The following is a 22293-nucleotide window of genomic DNA, read 5'->3' as shown; positions in this document are numbered from 1 at the left end:
GAACGAATCGAACTCTTTCTTCATAGATGTACTTTGATTACTACATCATACTGTATATTAATTACGCAGACGTATATATGAAATTTTAAACTCATATCTATTACTTTCGTATAATGCCATATATGTATATCTTTCAGGCCACCAAGCTGGAATTAATTTCCAAAATTTTGAAATTGGAAGAAATTACAAAAACAATTCTTAATATTTTATGTTTTCGAAGTATTCCAATTGAAATATTTTTTTTAATTTTTGTGAAATTTTTAAGTGTTCTTTGTGACTGTCATTTTATTTAGTATGGTTTTAAAAGCGATTTAGATTATGATATTTTTATACCCTGCACTTCGTGACAGCTTACTTTGGTATGGAGTTTGTAACTACTTGAAGGAGTCATCTGCGGTATGGACATATATATATATTCTTGCTGAGCGTAAGATTCTGCGTCGATTTAGACATGTCCGTCCGCCCGTCCGTCCGATCGCACGATAACTCAAAAACGAATAATGTAATCGACACCAAACTTTCACAAGTTTTTTCTTTTGTGCCAAGGACGAACCCTATTGTAATTGAGCTAATTCGAACAACGGGTTCGGGTAGCTGCTATACAACTCAAAGAGTTTATTTTAAATATTTCAAAAACTAATAAAGCTATAAATACAAAATTTTGTATACATGTGTACAATTATATTCTACATATGCCCTAAATTTTAATGGAATAGCTGCACCGGTTCGGGTGGCTGCCATACAACTCCAAAGGCTAATTTTAAATGTTTGGAAAAATAATAAAGTCAGATTTATGAAATTTGGCAGTTGTATGTCCAGTTATAGATCAAATACATTTCTGAAGTTTTGATGGAATTGCTTGGCTTACCATATAATTCCAAAAGCTAATTTTAAATATTTGGAAAAATTATAAAGTAAGATTCATGAAATAATGAACAAGGATTTAGATATTTCTGAAACAATAAATGATTTTTTCGTTAATGTCACCAATAATTTTAATATATCTTCAAATCCTATTAACTACACGTATTTAAATAATTTTACTGGGAATATTCATTCAAATTTCACTTTTACACTTACAAATGCTGAGGAAATTACTACTGTAATAAAGAAACTTAATACCTCAGCTGCGACGGGATTTGATTGCATTTCAACAAAATTTATTAAACACTTTTCTGATCGTTTAGCACCTTTATATGTTAAATTTATAAATGTTTCTTTTCGGACTCATACATTTTCGGAATGCTTGAAGACAGCAATAGTCACACCTATTTTCAAGGGTGGTAATAAAACCAACCCAACTAATTATCGCCCAGTATCGGTTCTAAGCTCATCTTCCAAAATATTTGAAACAATAATAAAAAATAGAATCACAACTTTTTTGTCAAACAATATGATTTTGCATCTGGAACAGTATGGGTTCGAAAAGAAATCAAATACAGTGGCTTCGTGTCTTAGTCTAACTGATATTATAACAAAGAATATGGGTGAAAGTAAATATGTTGCATATCTATTTCTAGACTTGCAAAAGGCTTTCGACTGCGTCGACTATGGCATTCTATTACATAAACTATCCCTATTGAATTTTAATACCAATCAAATTCATTTTTTTTAAATATATCTGGACAATCGTCCACAAAAAGCAAAGATAGGTAACGTAACAGGCAGCCCGAGGGTGGCCAAGAAGGGAGTCCCCCAGGGATCTATTCTTCGGTCAGACCTGTTTAAAATTTATATCGATGTTAAAATTTATATCGATTTTATTATATATAAAATTTATATTTATTTATACATGGCTGGACTTCGATTAGCTGACTCAATGCAATTATATGCTGATGATGCGTTAATCAAGTATGCGAAGGATACAGAACTTGAGTTAAATAATGCTTTTGAGGGTGATTTAAAATTGATTGATGAATGGTTAAAATATCATCGCTTATTATTAAATTTCAAGAAGACTAAATTGTTAGTTTTTGGAAACAAGAGCTCGCCGTTCAGTGATTTTTCATATAAAAATAATATTATTGAAAAAGTTGAAACTTTTAACTATCTGGGTTTAGTCCTGGATAGTAGGCTCAATTGGTCGTACCATATAGATAGCGTTATTAAGAAGATTTCTTCTTACATATTAATTTTATATAGGCTTAGAAAATATTTTACTGAACATGTCTTATACTTGATTTACTCATCCTATATTTTGTCAAATATAATATATTTAAATCTAATATAGAGCAGAGCTCCTCAATATATCCTTAATAGGCTGAATATTACACAAAAGAAAGCGATCAGAGTTATTCGGAATTTATCTGTTAGCACGTCGACCAGCGTAATTTACACGGAAAGATATTTGAGTTTGGAAAATTTATGCAAGAGAGAATTATATATGACAGCTTTCAAGATAATAAATAATGAGTTAAAACACAATTTTATATTAAATAAAGCAATTGATTTTCATAATCACAATACTCGCAACAAATCTAATTTTTATCTTTCATTATTTAAAACTCAGAAGCAACAAAATAACAATCCAATATATAATGCCTTAAAACTGTACAACGAATTACCAAATGAGTTGAAAAACATAAATAATATTTGTTTGTTTAAGAAAAGGATTAAAGAAGTTGTTTTAAACATTAACCGATGATGACAATCAAGTCTATATAATATGTAGATGAAGAAGAAAAATTTAGATAAACATTTAATCAATTATTTTTTTTTTAGTTTATTACTTTTTATTTTAAAATGTAATTTTTTTTTCGGAAAGGAAACCAAAATTACCTTTTTAAAATCTTCTGACAATAACTTAAGAATAAAAAAAAATAATAAATTTAATGAAACAATAATTAGACCAGATAGCCAGGTAGGCGAAGGTCTTTATTATCTTAATTTTTTTTTTATACATTAGGCGTGAATGCCATAAAATATATTTTTTTTTGTTTTTTATAAAATTCTTTAATATTATTTTGTTTTTTTTTTATTATATAAATATTTTGTATTCTTATTATTGCAATGATTGAATTACTTAATTGCAATATTATTTTTAATATTAAATTTGTAAGAATTTTGTAAAACTGTTAAGCAATAAAGGAAAAAAAAAAAAAAAAAACTTGGCAGTCGGCTGTCCAATTATATGTCAGACATATCCGCGAAGTTTCTATAGAATGGTTTCACAGGTTCGAGTAAATGCTGTACAATAACGAAAGGTGCAGGGTATAATTTAATCGGTTTATACCGACTGAAACGCTTTTACTTGTTTGTTTTGATTTTTTTTTAAATTTCTTATTCAAAAGCTTTATTCTTTAATTCAGTACCCTTCCATTTGGAAGACAAAAAAGGTTGCCTGCACTAAACATTGCAATTTTAAATTAAAAAAACAAGTAAAACCGTTCCAGTCGGTATAAGCCGACCGAATTATAACCAAGTTTCATGAATCTAACTCTATTATTTTCTCAAATCATTAAAATTTGCTTTTGGAGTTGTATGGCAGCTACCCAAACCGTGCAGCCATTCTATTAAAACTTTCAGAATATATGTTGAGTGTAATTGGACACATCTTTGCAAAATTCAATATTGATGTTTTTATTTGTTTTTGAAATATTTAAAAAAAACCTCTTTGAGTTGTATGGCTACCCGGACCCGTTGTCCGAATTGGCCTAGATTGTAGATTTTAAGGAAACCGAGTGGGACGGGAGTAACCCCCCAAGCCTCCGCAGACATTCCCGCCTATAATATCCCCGTCCCAACCACAAAACCGCAGATATCCCTAAGGGAGTTGGACAACAGTTACCGAACACTTAGGATGTTCAAGACAGCCAGTGCCGGACAGTCGTAGAGAATGTGCGCGGCAGTCTCATCCAAATTGGCTTAATTACAATAGCAGCCATCGTTTGCGTAGAAGAAGCAATTTTGTGAAAGTTTAGTGTCGATTACTTTATTCGTTTTTGAATTATCGTGCGATTGGACGGACGGACGGACATGTCTAAATCAATGCAGAATTTTACGCTGAGCAAGAATATATATATATATATGTGTATACCGGAGACGCCTCCTTCAAGTGGTTGCAAACTCCATACCAAAGTGAACATACCCTTCACGAAGTGGATGATATAATAATGTAGAACCTGTAAAGCTACAAATATTGATCAATTTACTTCACACAAATACTCGTAATTTCTGACACCTCTTCCATATAAATTTCATATAAGTTTGGGATTTATTTTTGATTTGCTCTGTGAGCTTGGTGGCCTTGGTGGATGAATATGGCATTATATTCATACATTCGAATCTTTTTACATAACTATCAAAATAAAAAAAACAAAATTTTCACCTAACTTAATTTTATTTTATTTCAGTTCAATGTTTTTGATACATTCCTTTGTTTACAATATTTTGTTTCTTTCTTGCCTACACAACTCTTATTACCATCTATTTCTAAAAAAAGTGGAATATTTTAAGAATTTGGAAGCAAGATGCAAACGAAAACTAACGGAATGGAAGGAGTCGAATTACTTATTAATAGATATACTTTGATGTACACAGAGCGCATGTATTATTATAATAACTTAATATTTTTGCGTATGCATGTATCCAAAGCTTTTTGTTCAGGAAAAAGACTATTCATTTCTTTAGCACACATATAAATTTCGTACGGGAAGTATCGCTGAACGTCAAAATAATTTTATTTGTTGTTTAAAATTTAATTGTAATTTAAATTAAGTGAATAATTATATTGATTTTTTGTGTTATTAAATGAAATGAAGACTTATAATTTATATGAATTAAATTTTGTCTTTTGTCCATTTTCCATGAAAACTTTTTTTATTTTATAGGTACTTCTACTTCGTTTACATCACACTAATGCAATCACTCATCAATATTTGTATACACAAAGTGCGCAAAGCTAACAAAACTAAACAGTATACCTTGATATTTTCATTTTTATACAAATTTATAAATGTACGCAATAGATGTCTACCTACATATTTTTTTATAACGTACTTTTAAAGGTACATAAAAGCATTTTGTCGTACATAAAGTATTAAGCATTTTAAAGCCACACAATACCTTATCCTTTTTCCCCTTCTTCTGCAAAACTGCCTCTTTTTTTTTTTGAAAAATAGCTATCCTCGCCTTAATTTTGCGATAAAGATGTCAAGAATTCATACCATTTGGGGGGTCTTCAAGGTTGACGTTTAAAATTGATTTGGTCATTCATTGCCACCTAAGCCAATCGATCGTCTGTCACTCAATTTATGTGGTCTCTCCATTTTCTTAACATGGGCTGGATATGAGTCTCTTTTACGTTAATAAAGGCTGGATACAGCTCTTGTATATGCGTATCTTGTTTTGCGAAAGCATGTATTTGTTCCTCCATATAACATCTCGAAGATAACGTGATACAGCTGAGGCTTTGCCTGCCTGGATTCTTTCCTCTGTTTCGCTGTTTCGTGAGCTAGTGATACTAACTCCAAGATAATTAAAATTAAGTACTCGTTCGATAGATTGGTTGTTAATAGATAATTTGCATCTGAATAGATCAATCTATCAGACCAGAATCTATTCAGATGCAAATTATCTATTGATGATAATTTCGCTAAATCTGAATAATAATATCTGCAATCATCTTCATTCGCCGCGAGCCATACAGCTTCATCGGTCTTACATAAATCCCCAATTCGATATCCTCAGGGTGTGCTTGCTATATTTCTAATAATTTTATCTATTATTATATTAAACACCTTTTCTAATACCTATAAGTGTTGCAATGTGTTCGGTGAGTATATTTTTCGATTTGATCTTTGTTTTGTTGTTGGTGTATAGATCTTGTATCAACCTTATTAGACTATGATGGATTTCTTTTTCTTGTAAAACCTGAATAACATCGTCAAGTTGTACTCTATAGAAAACGTTAAACGGTGGATTTATTTTTTCAAACTTAATAAGACTATTCCCTTGTAGTTTTTAGCATCATTTTTGTCACTTTTTTTGAAAAAATCTATCCACCCAAATATTGGTGTTGTAATACTTGTTTTCTATTTTAATGGAACAAACGGACATGCAATTATATTATTGAATAATTTATCAAACTCAGTAATGAGATTGGTTCCATCGTATTTTATGAACTCGTTTACTATTCCATCAACTTGAAGTGATCTGTTTCTATTGCAAGTGGACCTTGTGGGAGTGTGAGTGTGGAAAACATTTTGTATGATATTGTTTTGATATTGTTCACACTGAAGGAGTGGACAAGGTTCAGTCCACTCCTTCAGTGTTATTTTGGGCATTTTCACATACTTATTGACTGGTTTTTTGCTTATTAGGAAATTCCAAACCTTGTTTTATGTTCATGTAATTTAATCTAAATATCTTTTGTAAACTTTTTCCAAAACTAAGTTTTTATATTACATATCTGTGATACTCGATTCGCGATTTTGTTATTCTATACTTCTAGTATTATTCACGTTTTTCTTTCGTAAGATATTTGAATTCATCAAAAAACCACGGTTTGCTTGTAGGATATGTATTTACATTATCCTTTTCTTTCTTTAGCCAAGTGCCTCCTGAAGCTTCGCTTAATTGATATTTTGCTTAATTTTGTTTCAAACTCGATCGATAATATCGTTTTGAGTTACCATGTTGTGTTCACTATTATATTTAAATCTCTCCTAGTATAAATACTGAGTTTGCTGATTTATATTTGATTCAACATTTACTTTTTCTACGTAGAATGGTGCCTTCCTTTTTCAACAGGTTATTGTAATACACATTTTACAAACCATTAAATTATAATCTGTTCCTGAATTAGACGAAGTAAGGGATGTGATCTCCAGTATTTGTTCTGGCTTAATGAAGGGTAGCTTGATTTAAAATCATCAAATAATAGACCAAAAAAGTTATTACCCAAAATTTAAAAAAAATTGACAGAGATCCTTGGAAATCGTTAAGAAAATTAACTTCTGAAATGGAAAATGAACTAAATGTGAAAGAAGCCATTACTATCTCTTTTGAACGTTGGAAGAGGATTAAATTTTGAAAAAAAAAACATAAACTGCGGTGGTACCTACTGGGATGACATCATCTTTTGTCAGGAAACTAAAGTAATGATGTATTACAATGATCGCCTTAATCGGGTATAGAGGCCATCATGAAATATTTTCCAACAGTAAAATTTGGAAAATTGCCGATTATGATTTGGAGTTGTATATCAAGTTGGATATACAACTCCAAGGGGGTAGGATATATCAAATTTAATTAATATTCGATAGAATAACAACATTATTTAGACATTTTAAAAGCCGAATTGGTAAACAGTGTTACGCGATCTGGCTTAACGAATGCTAATGGTAACATATCTGAATTTTACCAAGGCAATGACCCAAAGCACAAATCTTATATTGTGCGAAGCTGGTTATTATATAACTGCTATAGTGTGATTGATACTTATGCTCAAGGCTGTAATCCGGGGCTATTTGCCTATTGGAACCCTATTGAAAATTTATGGGCATATTTAAAAAAGCAAGTGAGTAAAAGGAACCCGAAAAATCAAAAGGAAGCATATATAAAAGGGGAATGGTCGAAAATATCAGAGAAATATGGCCTTGCCAAATTGAGATACACGACCAAACTATGAAATATAAGTTGCAAAAAATTTTGTGCCAGTTAATTTTTGCTAAGAATTATGTTTTCGTTATTTTTTAATGATATCAAAAAATAAAATAATTTTTGTAAATATTGTGTTTAAATATATACATATGTACATACATATATTGAAGAAAAGTTTTACCCATTTTCGACCCTCTAACCAATGGTGTATGTTGTTGTATACTTTTCTAAATCATCCTGTATAATTGGAATAAGACAAATATTATTAAAAAAAAATTTTAAATTTGTAATTAGTAATTTTCATTACATTTATTGTAATAAACTGTGATATTGTAAATTTTTTATTTCAATTTTGTCTTTAAAAATTTAAAACATGTAATTCTTATGAAAATTATGTTAGCTTAAAATCCCGAAAACGGCGTTTAGCTATTAAATTTTAAGTCATCATTAACATTTCAAGTCAAGTAAGGGACTTGAGTGAAGCCGACTTCAAGTCAAGTAGCGTTTATATAGACAATAATAAGCTTGAAGCAGCCATATAAACAGGGTACATACATATTATTACATCATATTGTGTGTCTACTTTGTTTAGGTATGTACTGTATATAGAAGTATGAAATTTTAAATTTATAACTATTACTTTCATACATTCGAATATTTTTACTTAAATTTTATGAAATGGAAAATAAAATATGAAAAAAAAATTTTATTGTTATCAAAATAAAAATAACAAAATTTTTACCTAACTTAATTTAATTTTATTTCAGGTAGATGTTTTTTATACACTCATTTGTTTACAATATTTTATTTCTTTCTTGCCAACAAAACTCTTATTACCATCTATTTCCAAAGAAAAAATGAAATATTGTAATTTGGAAGTGGCAAGCAAACGAAAGAAAACGGAATGGAACGAATCGAACTACTTCTTGATAGATGTACTTTGATTACTACATCATCCTGTATATTAATTACGCAGATGTATATATGAAATTTTAAACTCAATCTATTACTTTCGTATAATGCCATATATATCTTTCAGGCCACCAGGCTGGAATTAATTTCCAAAATTTTGAAATTGCAAGAAATTACAAAAACAATTCTTAATATTTTATGTTTTCGAAGTATTCCAATTGAAATATTTTTTTTAATTTTTGTGAAATTTTTAAGTGTTCTTTGTGACTCTTATTTTATTTAGTATGGTTTTAAGAGCGATTTAGACTATGATATTTTTTGTTTTGCTTTTTTTTCAAATCCTTTTTAAATTCATTTTCTTATTCAAAGGCTTTACTCTTTAATTCAGTACCCTTCCATTTGGAAGACAAAAAAGGTTGTCTGCACTAAAAATTGCAATTTTAAATTAAAAAAACAAGTAAAAACGTTTCAAGTATAAGCCAACCGAATTATACCCAAGTTTCATGAATCTAACTCTATTATTTTCTCAAATCTGCTTTTGGAGCTGTATGGCAGCTACCCAAACCTGTCAAGTCATATCACCAAAACTTAAGGGATATATGTGACATATAATTGGACACATGACTGCCAAGTTTCATGAATCTGACTTTATTATTTTTTCAAATATTTAAAATTGTCTTTTAGAGTTGTATAGCAGCTTCCTGAACCTGTCAAGCCATATCACCAAAACTTCAGGAATATGTGTAACCTATAATTGGAGACACTACTACCAAATTTCATGAATCTGAGTTTATTATTTTTCCAAATATATAAAATTAGCTTTTGGAGTTGTATGGCAGCTGCCCGAACCAGTGCAGCCATTCTATTAAAACTTTCAGAATATATGTAGAGTATAAATGGACACATCTTTGCAAAATTCAATATTGATGTCTTTATTTGTTTTTGAAATATTTAAAAAAAAACCTCTTTGAGTTGTATGGCAGCTACCCGTACCCGTTGTCCGAATTGGCCTAGATTGTAGATTTTAAGGGAACCGAGTTGGACGGGAGTAACCCCTCAAGAAACCGCAGCCATTCTTGACTTATTGTAGCCTCCCCACGCTCCCACCTATAATATCCCTGTCCCAACCACATAGCCGGAGATATCCCTAAGGGAGTTGGACAACAGTTCCCGAACACTTAGGGACCCATGTCCTAAACAATTGCGGCGCCGAACAGCCAGTGCCAGTGCAGTGCTTTATTCATTTTTGAATTATCGTGCGATCGGACGATATGTCTAAATCAACGCAGAATTTTACGCTAAGCAAGAATATATATATATATATATGTCCATACCGGAGACGCCTCCTTCAAGTGGTTACAAACTCCATACCAAAGTGAACATACCCTTCACGAAGTGGAGGGTATAATAAGTAGAACCTGTAAAGCTACAAATATTGATCAATTTCCTTCACACAAATACTCGTAATTCCTTCCGTTTAAATTTTATATAAGTTTGCGATTTATTTTTGATCTGTGAGCTTGGAGGCCTTGGTGGACAGATATGACATTATATTCATACATTCGAATGTTTTTACCTAACTTTTATGAAATGGAAAATAACATATTATGAAAAATAAATTTAGTTTTATTAAAATATAAATAACAAAATTTAGTTTAACGTCATTTCATTTCGTTATTTTTTAATAAAATTGAAATATTTTGAAAATTGTAGAAGTGGCAAGCAAACGAAAACTAACGGTTTCGAACGAGTAAAATTATTTAAAAAACAAATATGTGTACGTTACTTTGTTTTAAGAAGATAAATTAAATTTTAAAGTAAATAATACACAAATTTATTTTTAAGCATTTCAATTCCCACATATGTATTATAGCTTTTATTTATGCCTAAACAATATGTTATTAACACAATTCCATACATAATGTATGTACAAAATATTATATACTCGGGAGAGAATATCTTATTTTCGAGTCGAACCAAGTTGCACTTACACGCATGCATAAGTATATAAAATATATTTATATACGTACGTTGTGCATAGGTATAACCAATATCAAAGTATATCTTTCTAAGAAGTAGGTCGACTTTCGGTTTATATCACACTAATGGAATTACTCACTAATATTTGTACAAAAAAAATTCCCTTAATTAAAAGAGTTAAGCATTATACACCGTCCCTTTTCCATTTTTACACATATACGAATTTTCGGGGTAGGGAAAAAGTGCGCAACAGACGGTTACCTGTTTGTTTACAATTTATTTTTAAAGGCGCGCAAGTGCATGTTTTTGTATACATATAAAGTATGGGAAATATATAAAGCATTTTAAAGGCACACAAGAGCAAGAGTAATTATTCCCAGCACAAGGTAGCAAAAATGGTGTCTCAGAAAAAATTTGAGTATTAAAATGATAAAAAATAATAACTATAACTATAATATATAATAACAAAATTATTTTAAAACTTGTAATTAGTAATCGTCATTACATTTATTGATGTCTATATATAAATTACGAATTTTTATTTTTATTTTAATCTTGTTTTTAAAATTTAAAACAAGTATTTCTTATAAATGCACATACACACATATCGGTAATCCGGATTTTTTCTTTATAAATTACTTTATTTTTATATTTCCTATACGCTTCCTTCAAATCATTATTAACATTTCAAGTCAAGTAAGCAAAATATTTTATTATACTTTTAATATATTTGAATGAAGCTGACTTCAAGTGAAGTAACGTTTATATAGACATAAAAAAGGCTTGGAACAGCTATACTACTACATCATATTGTGTACCTACCACCCATATGTACATTAATTACATACATACATATGTACAACATAACAAAATAGGGAATTTTTAATCGTTAGTTAATGATTCTTTCATACTTTCAAATGTTTTATGAAATGAAAAATAAAATGTTATGAAAGATAAGTTTTGTTGTTATAAAAATAACAAAATTTTTACCTAACTTAATTTAATTTTATTAAAAACATTGAACTAAAATAAAATTAAATTAAGTTAGGTAAAAATTTTGTTCTTTTTATTTTGATAATAACAAAATTTATTTTTCATTTTATAAAATTTAAGTAAAAAATTCGAATGTATGAAAGGAAAAGAGTTTGAAATTTCATGTATGAATGTACACATGCATGTACCTGGTACAGTAGATACACAGAATCAGGTAGTGACATAGAAATAAAGTAATTTATAAAGAAAAAAAGGTGTATGCATACTGATTACTTTATAAATATAATTATTATCGATTCATGGTATTCTAACATTATTAAGATTGAAATAAATATAAAAAATTTAAAGATAACTTATTTATTTTATTTATTAATAATTATCAATTACAAATGCTTAACACTAAAAATTTTTTGTTTTATATCAAATTGTTTTATAGACTTATTAAAACTTTTTATTATGTGGTAAATTCTAATTCTCACAACTTTCATAGTTGAAATTTTTTTTCAAGTGTTCATATATTTTACATTCTAAATTTTTTTCTGTACAAATATCATTAAAAAGTTTAATAAAAGTACTTTCTAAAATCTTTAAATTATCCATGAAATTCTTGGATGGTTTATAAAAAACTGTAAAATATTTTTTTTTCACAACTATTTAAAATTTTTTTAATATTATACGTCTTTTTAAAATTATATTATATAAATTATAATAATTTTTCTAAACACTTTTTCTCCGCTTCGCTTTTATAATTTCAATACACCATTTCTGCCACCTTGTACTGGAATGAATTAGAGAAACTATTGTGTCGCTTTTAAAATTCTTAATATTTTTCCCTATAACTTATATACGAGCAAATAATAAAGTGTCGCCTTTCAAAATACATTATAAAAAAACAGGTTGACATCTATTGCGTGCTCTTTCCCTCTCTCAAAAATGCTTATGTGTATAAAAATGAAAATAAGAAGGTATACTGCTTAACTTTTTTAACTAAAGGAATTTTTTGTATACAAATATTTGTGAGTGATTGCATTAGTGTGATGTAAACGGAGAGTCGAACTACTTATTAGTAGATACACTTTGGTTTGAAAATGAAAATAACAAGATATACTGCTTCACTCTTTCAGATAAGGAAAATTTTTGTATACAAAAATTAGTAAGTGATTGCATCAGTGTGATGCAAGCGGATAGTGGAAAAAAAATCCATGAGTTTTTTTAAATTTTATTGAGAAGTACATCCTCAGTCATCTTTAAACATTATAGGACTTTATTGTACATCCCGTATACATTATACACATATATTTTTTTTTGCGTTTTGTATATTCATTTGTTTATGCTCACTCACACATGCACCCAATAATGTAGTAAAATAGCCACGCATGGGTACCTTTACAATAGTGTGTATTGTTATTGCTATAAAAATAAAAGGGTGGAGTTGCTTTCCAGTTTCTGAATATAAGGAAATCAGTTTCCAACAAACGCCTTCAATATTTCACATTTATGATTGTGTGGTAGTAAAAAGCTTAATATTTTATAATTCTGGCAATATTATACACCAGATTTTTTCCAGTCAAGAGAATATAGACAGTGTAAAAGAATTCTTCCTGCTATAATAAACGTTTCGGAATTGGAGATGAGTAAAAAAATGTTATGCTTACAGTGCATTAAAAAACTATAAGCAAAATGCACTAATTTCGTAAAAATGTTTTAAAGAATTTTTTTTATAAAATTTTATTTTGAACTTAGAAGTAAAATAAAAGTTGAATAATATAATAAAGGAATATATTCCTAGTATAATGAATAGAAATGAAATAACTTACATGAACGAAACAATGATTTTATGCGTGTTTGCACTTAAGTAACTAGATGTGCATAATATTAATTTAGTGTTTCTGTGATGTTTTTAATCTTATTTGCGCATCTGAAATACATAATCCATATACAAATTATTATTTTTGTTAAATTTTAGTTCAAGCAATTTTAAAAATTTTGAAAGAAATTTTGATATTTTAACCATTGGTTTAAGTTTTTGTGTTTTGTTAATAAGTTTTACGATGTTTTTAAAGTGAAGTGAAATCAGAAATATTGAAAGTCAAAAAATTATAAAACTTAAATATTAAGGAAAATATTTTTTTCTTTTAAAAAGATAATTACATAATCAAAATTTTGACTGAAGGATCGAAAACTCCCCTTAGGGCTGTCGCACTTGCGTCTTACCTAGGGGACGAATTTCCCATTTCAAATTCCCAAACTCAACCAGTAAAGGATTTAATGGCATTTGGATCTGTTTTACAACATAATATTGGTACGTTCTTTATTATTTACCTTTGCTCGTAGTCGTTTTTTTTAAGTACTCTATACGCCGCCTATAATAGGTGCTTATGTACTAAGCACTTACAAGTACCTATATGAAAATTAAATTCTACAATACAAGAGCATTTATGTTACTTACATTAAACTTATATGTATACAATTTTTCAATATCGTATTTAAAATCATATACATACATATGTATTTTATATTTTTATAACTCTCATTTCTCAGTATATATGTATGTAGGTCTTGCCATAAGGAGAGTTTAGCAATATAAGTCACATAAGAAAGTTACATACACATAAAACGGTACATATAAGTATATGTATGTTTGTTTCAAAAAGCTATATGTATGAAAAGTATAACTTTTTTTAATATTTTTCTGGAAAATCCTTTAGTTTAGTTTTTTTTAATTTGATTGTATACAGAAACAAATTTTAAAACTTTAGATCTTTGTTTTTGGAAAAGGTCTTTGGATTTTATATTTTTAAAAATTTTATCTTACATTTCAATGAAAAACTTCAATAAATGGGTTATTACATAAGATACGTATTCTGATACATACGTATGCACATTTGAAGTTATATGATAATATTTAGTTTCTCACAGCGTAATATTTTTTTTTCCAGGTTTTCATTCCTTTTGACGGGAAAATTGCTGTAAAAAATACTCGTAAGATTTTTAAAAAAGTATTATACATATGTATTTTGAAGGGTGGATACTTAAACTTTATTGCTATTTTTAAGTATGTACTTATGTCAGGCTATTACGAATTACATAGTGAATACGGACTTTGGGAAATTATTAACTTATTTTTTTACAAATGATTTAGTGTTTTATATTGATACTTTTAAAAAACTGTTTTAAAAGAACCATGTTGCTTCTAAAAATAAGGAAATATTATTTTAGTACGACGATAAAACTTTTTAAATTTTTGAGAAAATTCCTGTTGAAAATGTCGTGAATTTTTGATCTTTTTTAAATTTGTTGTATGTAGGTAAAGTATTGTATTAATGGATCTAATAAAAATCAATTTAGTTATGATTTATTAATTGAGTTGCTTATTTTTTCTTGCTTCAATTTTCTTTATACATCTACCTACACCATTTACTTTCATTCCCAGCTAAATTTGCTGGCAAATTTTCTTTATACATAATTGATGAATTGAACCGTTCTTGTAAGAAACCCATTTTTCTAGAGAATAAAAATTCTATAGAGGTCCTGAAAAGCCTCTCAAAGCCATACCGACCATAAAGACATTTTTTGACAATTAATTGTACTGAAGTCATCAACTTCTTTAAAATTTCCCAAATATAGGAAAACAGAAACATACTTCTTTTACTGCGAAATATCACCGGCAAATATTACAGTGATTAAATTATGTTTATTTATTAAATTATCTGCTAATCCATTTTTTTTACAAATTTTAGGCAGCATTTTTGCTTTTGGTGGTTGTTATAGAATTTTTAGAAAAAAACTTCTTTTGTGGTAACAAATTTTTTCTACATTTGTTTAAAAGAAAAGAGCTCTCTAAAATTTAATTATGCATTTTAACTGACTTAAATAACTTTACAATTCGACCTTAGAAGTAACATAAAATTTTTAATGCAAAACAAATAAGGTTTCTAAAAGGTTAAAGAACAAAAGATGAAATTTTTTAAATTTTGTAGCAAAATTTTCAACATGTTTAATAGGGGTGAATTTAGTGTATCTCTTCTCATTGATATATCAAAAATATTTGATATATGGTTACGAACTTCATATAGTGCTGATTTTCGCGATTTTCTTGAAACTGCTTAAATCTTTTAAACATATGGGATTAGTTATTGATTACAGAATATATGTTGAGTAGATCATATTCATACACTTTAGCAATGTCATAAGAAATTTCATTTTGGAATTTACTTTATTTTAGAAACATTTACCACTTAAAACAATATTTTAACAAGTTTTTCCACTTTAAGATTAAGTACGGTAAATTTTGTTAGGGTAGCACCCAAAAGAATAAAATGATATTTCTCACAGGCTTAATTAAAATTCTTTCGCATTTTAGTACCTGGATTTTATAATTTTAATTATTTTTTTAATGTATTAGCTGCACGGATATTTAGTCAACTTTCACCAGAGCTTTAATTTTTCGCAATTTTTTTCTTTTCATCGTAAAATGTATGCAATAATTTGCATAATTAGATTTAAATATAAATAAATTTATATTACATTTTATTACATATAATTAAACAAAAAATTAATGAAGAAAGCTAAATAGGTAGCAGATTGCTTTTTTGAAAAACTACTTTCCCTTGTTCAAGCAAAAAGCGCTACTTTATAAATTATTAGGTTTATAAAATTTAAGTCAACGACTTAAAAAAAATTATTCAAATTAAACCAATGCTTGAAATATAGCACTTTTCCTTGAACCAGTGAAAATGTTCTAAAAGACAATTTATCAGCTATTTAAATTACTTCCGAATTTTTTAGTACTAAAACAATGCAAAGAAAAAATCAAAAATAAACTTAGAAACAACAAAAATATAGTTAATTAAAAACTTAACTTAAAAAAATTAAGCTATTAATTTTAATAGTAATTGCGTTAATAACCCACTAGGAAAACTGTGACAATGTTAAGAAGTGTATCTCTCCGAGTAATGTGTTAAATACTAATATAAAATTCTTGAAACAACTTTATATTAGATTTAGAAAATTTAATATTAGATTTAAACTTAAAATTTTCTAACAAAAAGAATATCGGAAGTGCATAAATCTATTTGTGATTGTGACATATAAAAAGAAATCGCTACCTACACTTACAAACTACCCTGGTGAAGAGAAAAAACATTGTCATAGTTTCTATTTAAATAACAATTATTCTGACTACAAAGATTGAGAATGTGACAACACAATTTATAGTACCTTAGTATTTTATATTTCTAGATTGTAGGGATTATATGCAAAACTGCAGTAATGTTGTTTATTATTTTAGATAATATATTTTTATTATTTAAAAAAACAAATATAAATTTAAAAAATAATCTTAAATAAAGTTAAGGACGGTATTTAGTTGACTTTATGTTAAGGACGGTACTTCGAATAGCTTTCATATTCCCATGTAAAAAATAAATGTGAAAGTAGACTGTATTCCTTAGGAACATACATTATCTTACAGTAGTTATATGAAAGAAAAGAAATGAAACGATCACCTTAGTGAAAAGAAACTACATGTACGTTGAATTTTCTTCTGAAAATGAAAACCTGTGAAACTACATGTATTTACTTATTTGTTCATGGTGTATAGCCATGAACAAATAAGTAAATTAATAGATGTGTAACAAATATAGCATTATTAATATTATTGTTATAGCATCACTTATGTGACACAATAATTTTAAAATAAAAACTTAGTATACACACACAATGATCCATTCAATTTCATCCTTTTACAGATGTGATTTATTGATTGACGTTTTATACTATAAAAGTCAAAGTATATCTATTAAAAAGTAATTTCAAACCGTGATTAAAAAAATCTAACGCAATTTTTTCACACAAGTAATTATAAAACAATTCCTGTGTTTAAAAGAGTTAACAACCATTTTACCTTACAGGATTCATTCCTGTCCAAAATTATTGTATTTATATACATATACATATCTTAAAACAAATATCTTAAAACAATAAGCACTTTCATTGAGTCCGTTCGTGCGTATAAGAACATGTTTAAAAAATGTTCTAGACTCTTGAAGATAAAAAGTTGAAGTTTCACATGTACATAGGTCTTTACTAGAAACTTATTTCCGCAGAAAAATTTTTTTATCTATCCTCAAAAATGCCATTTTGTAAATATTTATTGCAGTGAAACCATACTCATTTTCCAAATTACAAACACAGAAAAGCAGTGGCTTGCTTTTTCTACTGCGGGTGTGCCGAAATATTTGCACTTTAGAAAAACAAACAGGCCGCTAAAATTCAAATTTTTTTCAAATTTTTATGTAATTTTTCTTTTAGACCTTAGGTTGTAGAAGTCTGAAATTGAAACAAATTTTAGACATTAATAAATAGTTAATTTCGTTACAAGAAAATTTTTTTCCACCTTCAACTACTCCCCAGTTATCGCCTTTCGAAATTTGTAAAATTTGAATTTTTGGCACCTTATATTTCCGAAACTGCAAGCTTTTTCGAAATTCTGTAAATGAAAAAAATAACAGTAAATCTGATGCTATTTAAAAATATAATTATTTTTTTTAAATCAGGCGATTAACCTTTAAAATCGAGCATTATGATAGCGCCTCTTTAAATTCTTTTACTTTACTTCAGAGACTGCATAAATTGTTCATCCTAAATGTATGCAATTTTTGAAAATGTGTGCAAGTCAGATATATGAATGAAAGTCATCATCATCATCATCTTTTGGTTCTACAGCTCCGGGTGAGTCTTGACCTCGTTCACAATTTTCCGCCAAATTTCACGGTTCTGGGCAGCTGCTCTCCAATCATGGACCCCAATTCTTCTACAATTAGTCTCTATACCATCGAGTCATCTAGATCTAGGCCTGCCTCTTGCTCTTATGTTGTATGGTCTTGCGGCTAGAATTCTTTTCTGTGCTCGATGTTCTGGCATTCGAGATACGTGTCCTGTTCATCTTAGTCTGTGTCCCTTGATATATTTGACGATATTTTTTGCCATAAATTAGTTCTTCATTAATTTCGGACTAAATATTTTCGGAGCAGTTCTCTTTCAAATATTTTTAACTTTTCCTCGCCACTTGTTTTCATGGTCCATGTTTCGCAACTATATGTAAGTACCGGTTGAACTAACGTATTGTATATTCTAATTTTTATTGATCTGGCTATTAGCCTGGATTGGAGAAGCCGCTTGTATGTATATGGCATTTTTATGCCGCTTGAATTTTCTCATTAATTGCTATGTGCATATCATTTTTGTTATTTATTAAAGCACCCAGGTATGTAAAACTTCTTACACCTTCAAAGTGTAATTGTTAATGGTTATGTTTTGAGGGTACCTTCTTGTATCATTTCGCGCCATTAGCATGTATTTCGTCTTTGACTCATTGATTATCAGACCCACAGAAGCAGCTCTTCTCTCTAATGTTAAAAACATTTCTTTCATTTCATTAAAAGAGCTACAATATCATCTGCATACGCCCAAACCATTGCCGATCTTATAAATATGTGTCCACCTCGATCCAGCTCATGTATTGCATAATGCATCACCTTCTCTGACTCCCGTTTCTATTTTGAATTCGTTCGTTATTTTGTTTTGTACCACTACTTTACATTTAGTCTCACTTAGTGTTAGTTTAACCATATCAATTTATTTCCAATTCCCAACCTTCTAAAAACAGGTTTTGTCATTTCACATCTAATTGAGTCAAAAAATAAAAAGTGCAGGCGCAAACCATTTTAGATAATAGCGTTGTGAAAGTTCTGACACAAGATTTTTTGTAAAAAAATTACTTTGCTACTTTGTTGCAGCTATTTGATCATTATTCTTGTTTTTATTTTTGTTGTTGATAATATTTGATTTTATCGTGACAAGTAGAAGTTTTTATTGTTCTATCGCAGTGAGATTATCGGGAAAAAGAAAGATAAAAGAATAAAAATATCTGAAATTCCCGAAAGTATGTATAAATAACGAAATAAGGTAATGTTTTATTTTAAAGCTCTTTGCTTTTTTGGAATGAGAATTGTAAGCAAAAGAACATACAAAGTTTCAGAAAAAGTAGAAGCTTTCTGGAGTTTCCTCTAACTACATTGATATATTGAGCCTCTAACCATATTATTGCATAATTTTTTAATGATCTTGTATATAAAAATTTCTTTATACTATAAAATCACCCAAAATTTCCGTCAAAGTATTTTGTGTTTACTCTAAATATAAATATACATATATATATGTATATATATATATATTTTTTTTTATTTTAACAGTAAATTATTTAATATTAAAATGAAAACAAAAATTGTTTTTTTCAAAGTTGTTGAAAAATAAATTGGTTTCATAAAGTGCGCCAACGAAGTATTTAGTATTTCTCATACTAGTATTTCCAATTCGTTAAAGTGCGCATACGTCTAATGTGAAATAAAAGTTAATAATTAAGCCGTTTCAATTTTTTTTGCAATCAATGTTAAAACATTATTGAAAACCCACTTAGTTGCTTTTATTTGGTCAGTTAAACGAGTTCGGATAAGTTATAAAATTTGGATATTTTTGAAACGCACTTAAGCGGGCTTTACAACAAAAACAGATTTTAAAATAAAACGTTTAAATTTGTATATGTATGTATATACTTTTCAAATTCAGTTGAAATTAAACGTTAGGTTATAGTTTGATGGAAAGTAAAATTCATTCGATATAACTTGATATGAATTATTGTTTATCCTAGAGAATTATTGAATGTACTTTCAAGCAAACTGATTTGAACTTTTTCTAGTTATCTTCTTTAGCAAAATTGAGGAATACCTATTGCAAATCATGTCTGGCCAAATATAGAGCTTTGTTACACTGCCTTGTTAAGAGAAATAGGATCAAACATCTTGAATCATTATGATCATTATCTGATCAATCTGATACTGTGATCAAACATGATGATAATCATGTCAAAAATATGATTAAACTAATTTTATGTTCAATCATGTTGGATAATGATTACTTAAAAAAGTATTTGCAACAACAACATGACATAAAATTTGGTCAGTTATCATAAAGTTTGATGAAAAAAAAATTGTAAATATTAAAATAAAATAATTACTCATATTTACACAAGCATGTGAAAATTTTTAAATGAAGTTGCTCTTAAAGTAAATATTTCACTACACACGAAAAGTATGTAACGAAACATGTTCCGAAAACCAAAATAGTTCTTTTTTTGTCTCAGAAACCAGAAAAGCATATACAGGAATCCCTCGATATACGTCGGCCCTATATACGTCGTTTTGATATACGTCGGCGAGATTTTTGTTCCTCGTTCTTAATATACGTTGTTTCAGATTTGATATACGTCGTTGAGAAATTTTTTTTTGAAAAAGAAATTAATTTTGAACCATTAGTAATAGTGACGACGTTGAAGTTGGGGATGATGAATCAAATGCTATTCAAGACCAAAACAAAATTTCCAAAAAACTTCTTTCAGAAACATTTCAGTTACTGGATAAAATTACGAGTGACTTCAGATCCTGCGATGCAGATAAACAAAGAGCAAATGAATTTACTGAAAAGATTAATGCTGCAATTCATCCTTATAAGGAATTATATAAAGAAAAAATGATATCGTCATTGGTGCAACCAAAAATTAATACAATTTTTTTGAATGAGAACTAAATTGAATTACCTGTTCATATTTACACATACAATGGTTATTATAGCTTATGGTTTAGTGTTAATTTTTTTTTGTGATAAAAAGTACAAATTTTGTTTAAAATTTTATGCATAATGATGAATTTTGGAATTTTGCATAATGTATGTACAAAGTACATAGATATATATTTATATTTTTTTTTGTTAATTTCGTTTTGTTTATGCTTTAATTTTATGTTTTGTTGCATTTGTTACTATGTTGTATGTATCTAAATAAAAACATACATATTTACATTTTGTGAACTTAAAGACTTTTTATTACATAAAAACGAACATATTATATGTATAATTAATTACGAAGGTATGATGTATTAGATGTACGAATTTTTAAATAAATATGCAAACGTACAACTATGTATTTATCAGTATTTTTCTAGTAAAAAAACATACTTTTTCTATATGGGTTTTCGATATACGTTGTTTTGATATACGTCGTGTTTGGCCGGAACCAAAAACGACGTATATCGAGGGATTCCTGTAGTGCAATTGTAAGAACATTGATTGCTAATGACAAGGAAACTTTTACTTTGTTTTCCCATAATAAGGTAACAATTACTGGGAATAACATTTTTTTGATTGAAGTTTTCAATTTTTGTAATGGATTCGTTATTTTCTTCATGAAATTGCTAATGTTATAATATAAGAAATGCTTAATATAGTATAATAAATTAAATTAAATGTTATAAATAATAAATTGTACATGTTTTCTGAAAATTCAGAATCAAGAAATTTTTTTTGCATCGTCTTAATATTTTATTCAACATTCTCGAAAATTTAAAGATTTTTTTACTCACCATTTTCATCATTACTTTTATATAATTACATAAGTATTCAACAAAAATGTTTGTAGAGCATAAACTACGCATACTTATTTACATGCGCAAAATGTATTATGATTTTACACTATGTATGCATTTCTTTTCATTTATATTATGTATTTAGTTAAGGTATCTTGTAAAAATTATTGGTTGTGTAGCAACAGCAAGCAGGTACATGTGTATGCATTTTTATTCATTTACCCGTTTTCATCAATGTTGTGTTTGTATTATAATTTTATATATGTATGTAGGCATGGCTGACCCATGGCTGACACGAAATTATTTATTCCAATACTCATAATGCATA

The 22293-nt window shown here is 28.2% G+C and overlaps 1 protein-coding gene across 1 annotated transcript in view; it reads left to right on the top strand.

Annotated features, from left to right (window-relative positions):
• The first annotated feature begins 13083 nt into the window (after positions 1-13083).
• Positions 13084-22293, top strand: part of LOC129616834 (LIM/homeobox protein Lhx5-like) — a 60978-nt gene continuing 51768 nt past the window's right edge. The window contains exon 1 of the mRNA XM_055532381.1: positions 13084-13789. Within this exon, the coding sequence (XP_055388356.1) occupies positions 13756-13789 (34 nt within the window). The 5' untranslated portion in view covers positions 13084-13755. The remainder of the gene's footprint in view (positions 13790-22293) is intronic.

This window comes from Condylostylus longicornis, unplaced genomic scaffold, assembly GCF_029603195.1.
Source record: "Condylostylus longicornis isolate FDR11 unplaced genomic scaffold, ASM2960319v2 ptg000304l, whole genome shotgun sequence".
NCBI lineage: Eukaryota > Metazoa > Arthropoda > Insecta > Diptera > Dolichopodidae > Condylostylus > Condylostylus longicornis.
Note: the sequence above shows the minus strand (reverse complement) of the source record. Positions and strands in the feature narration are given on the sequence as shown.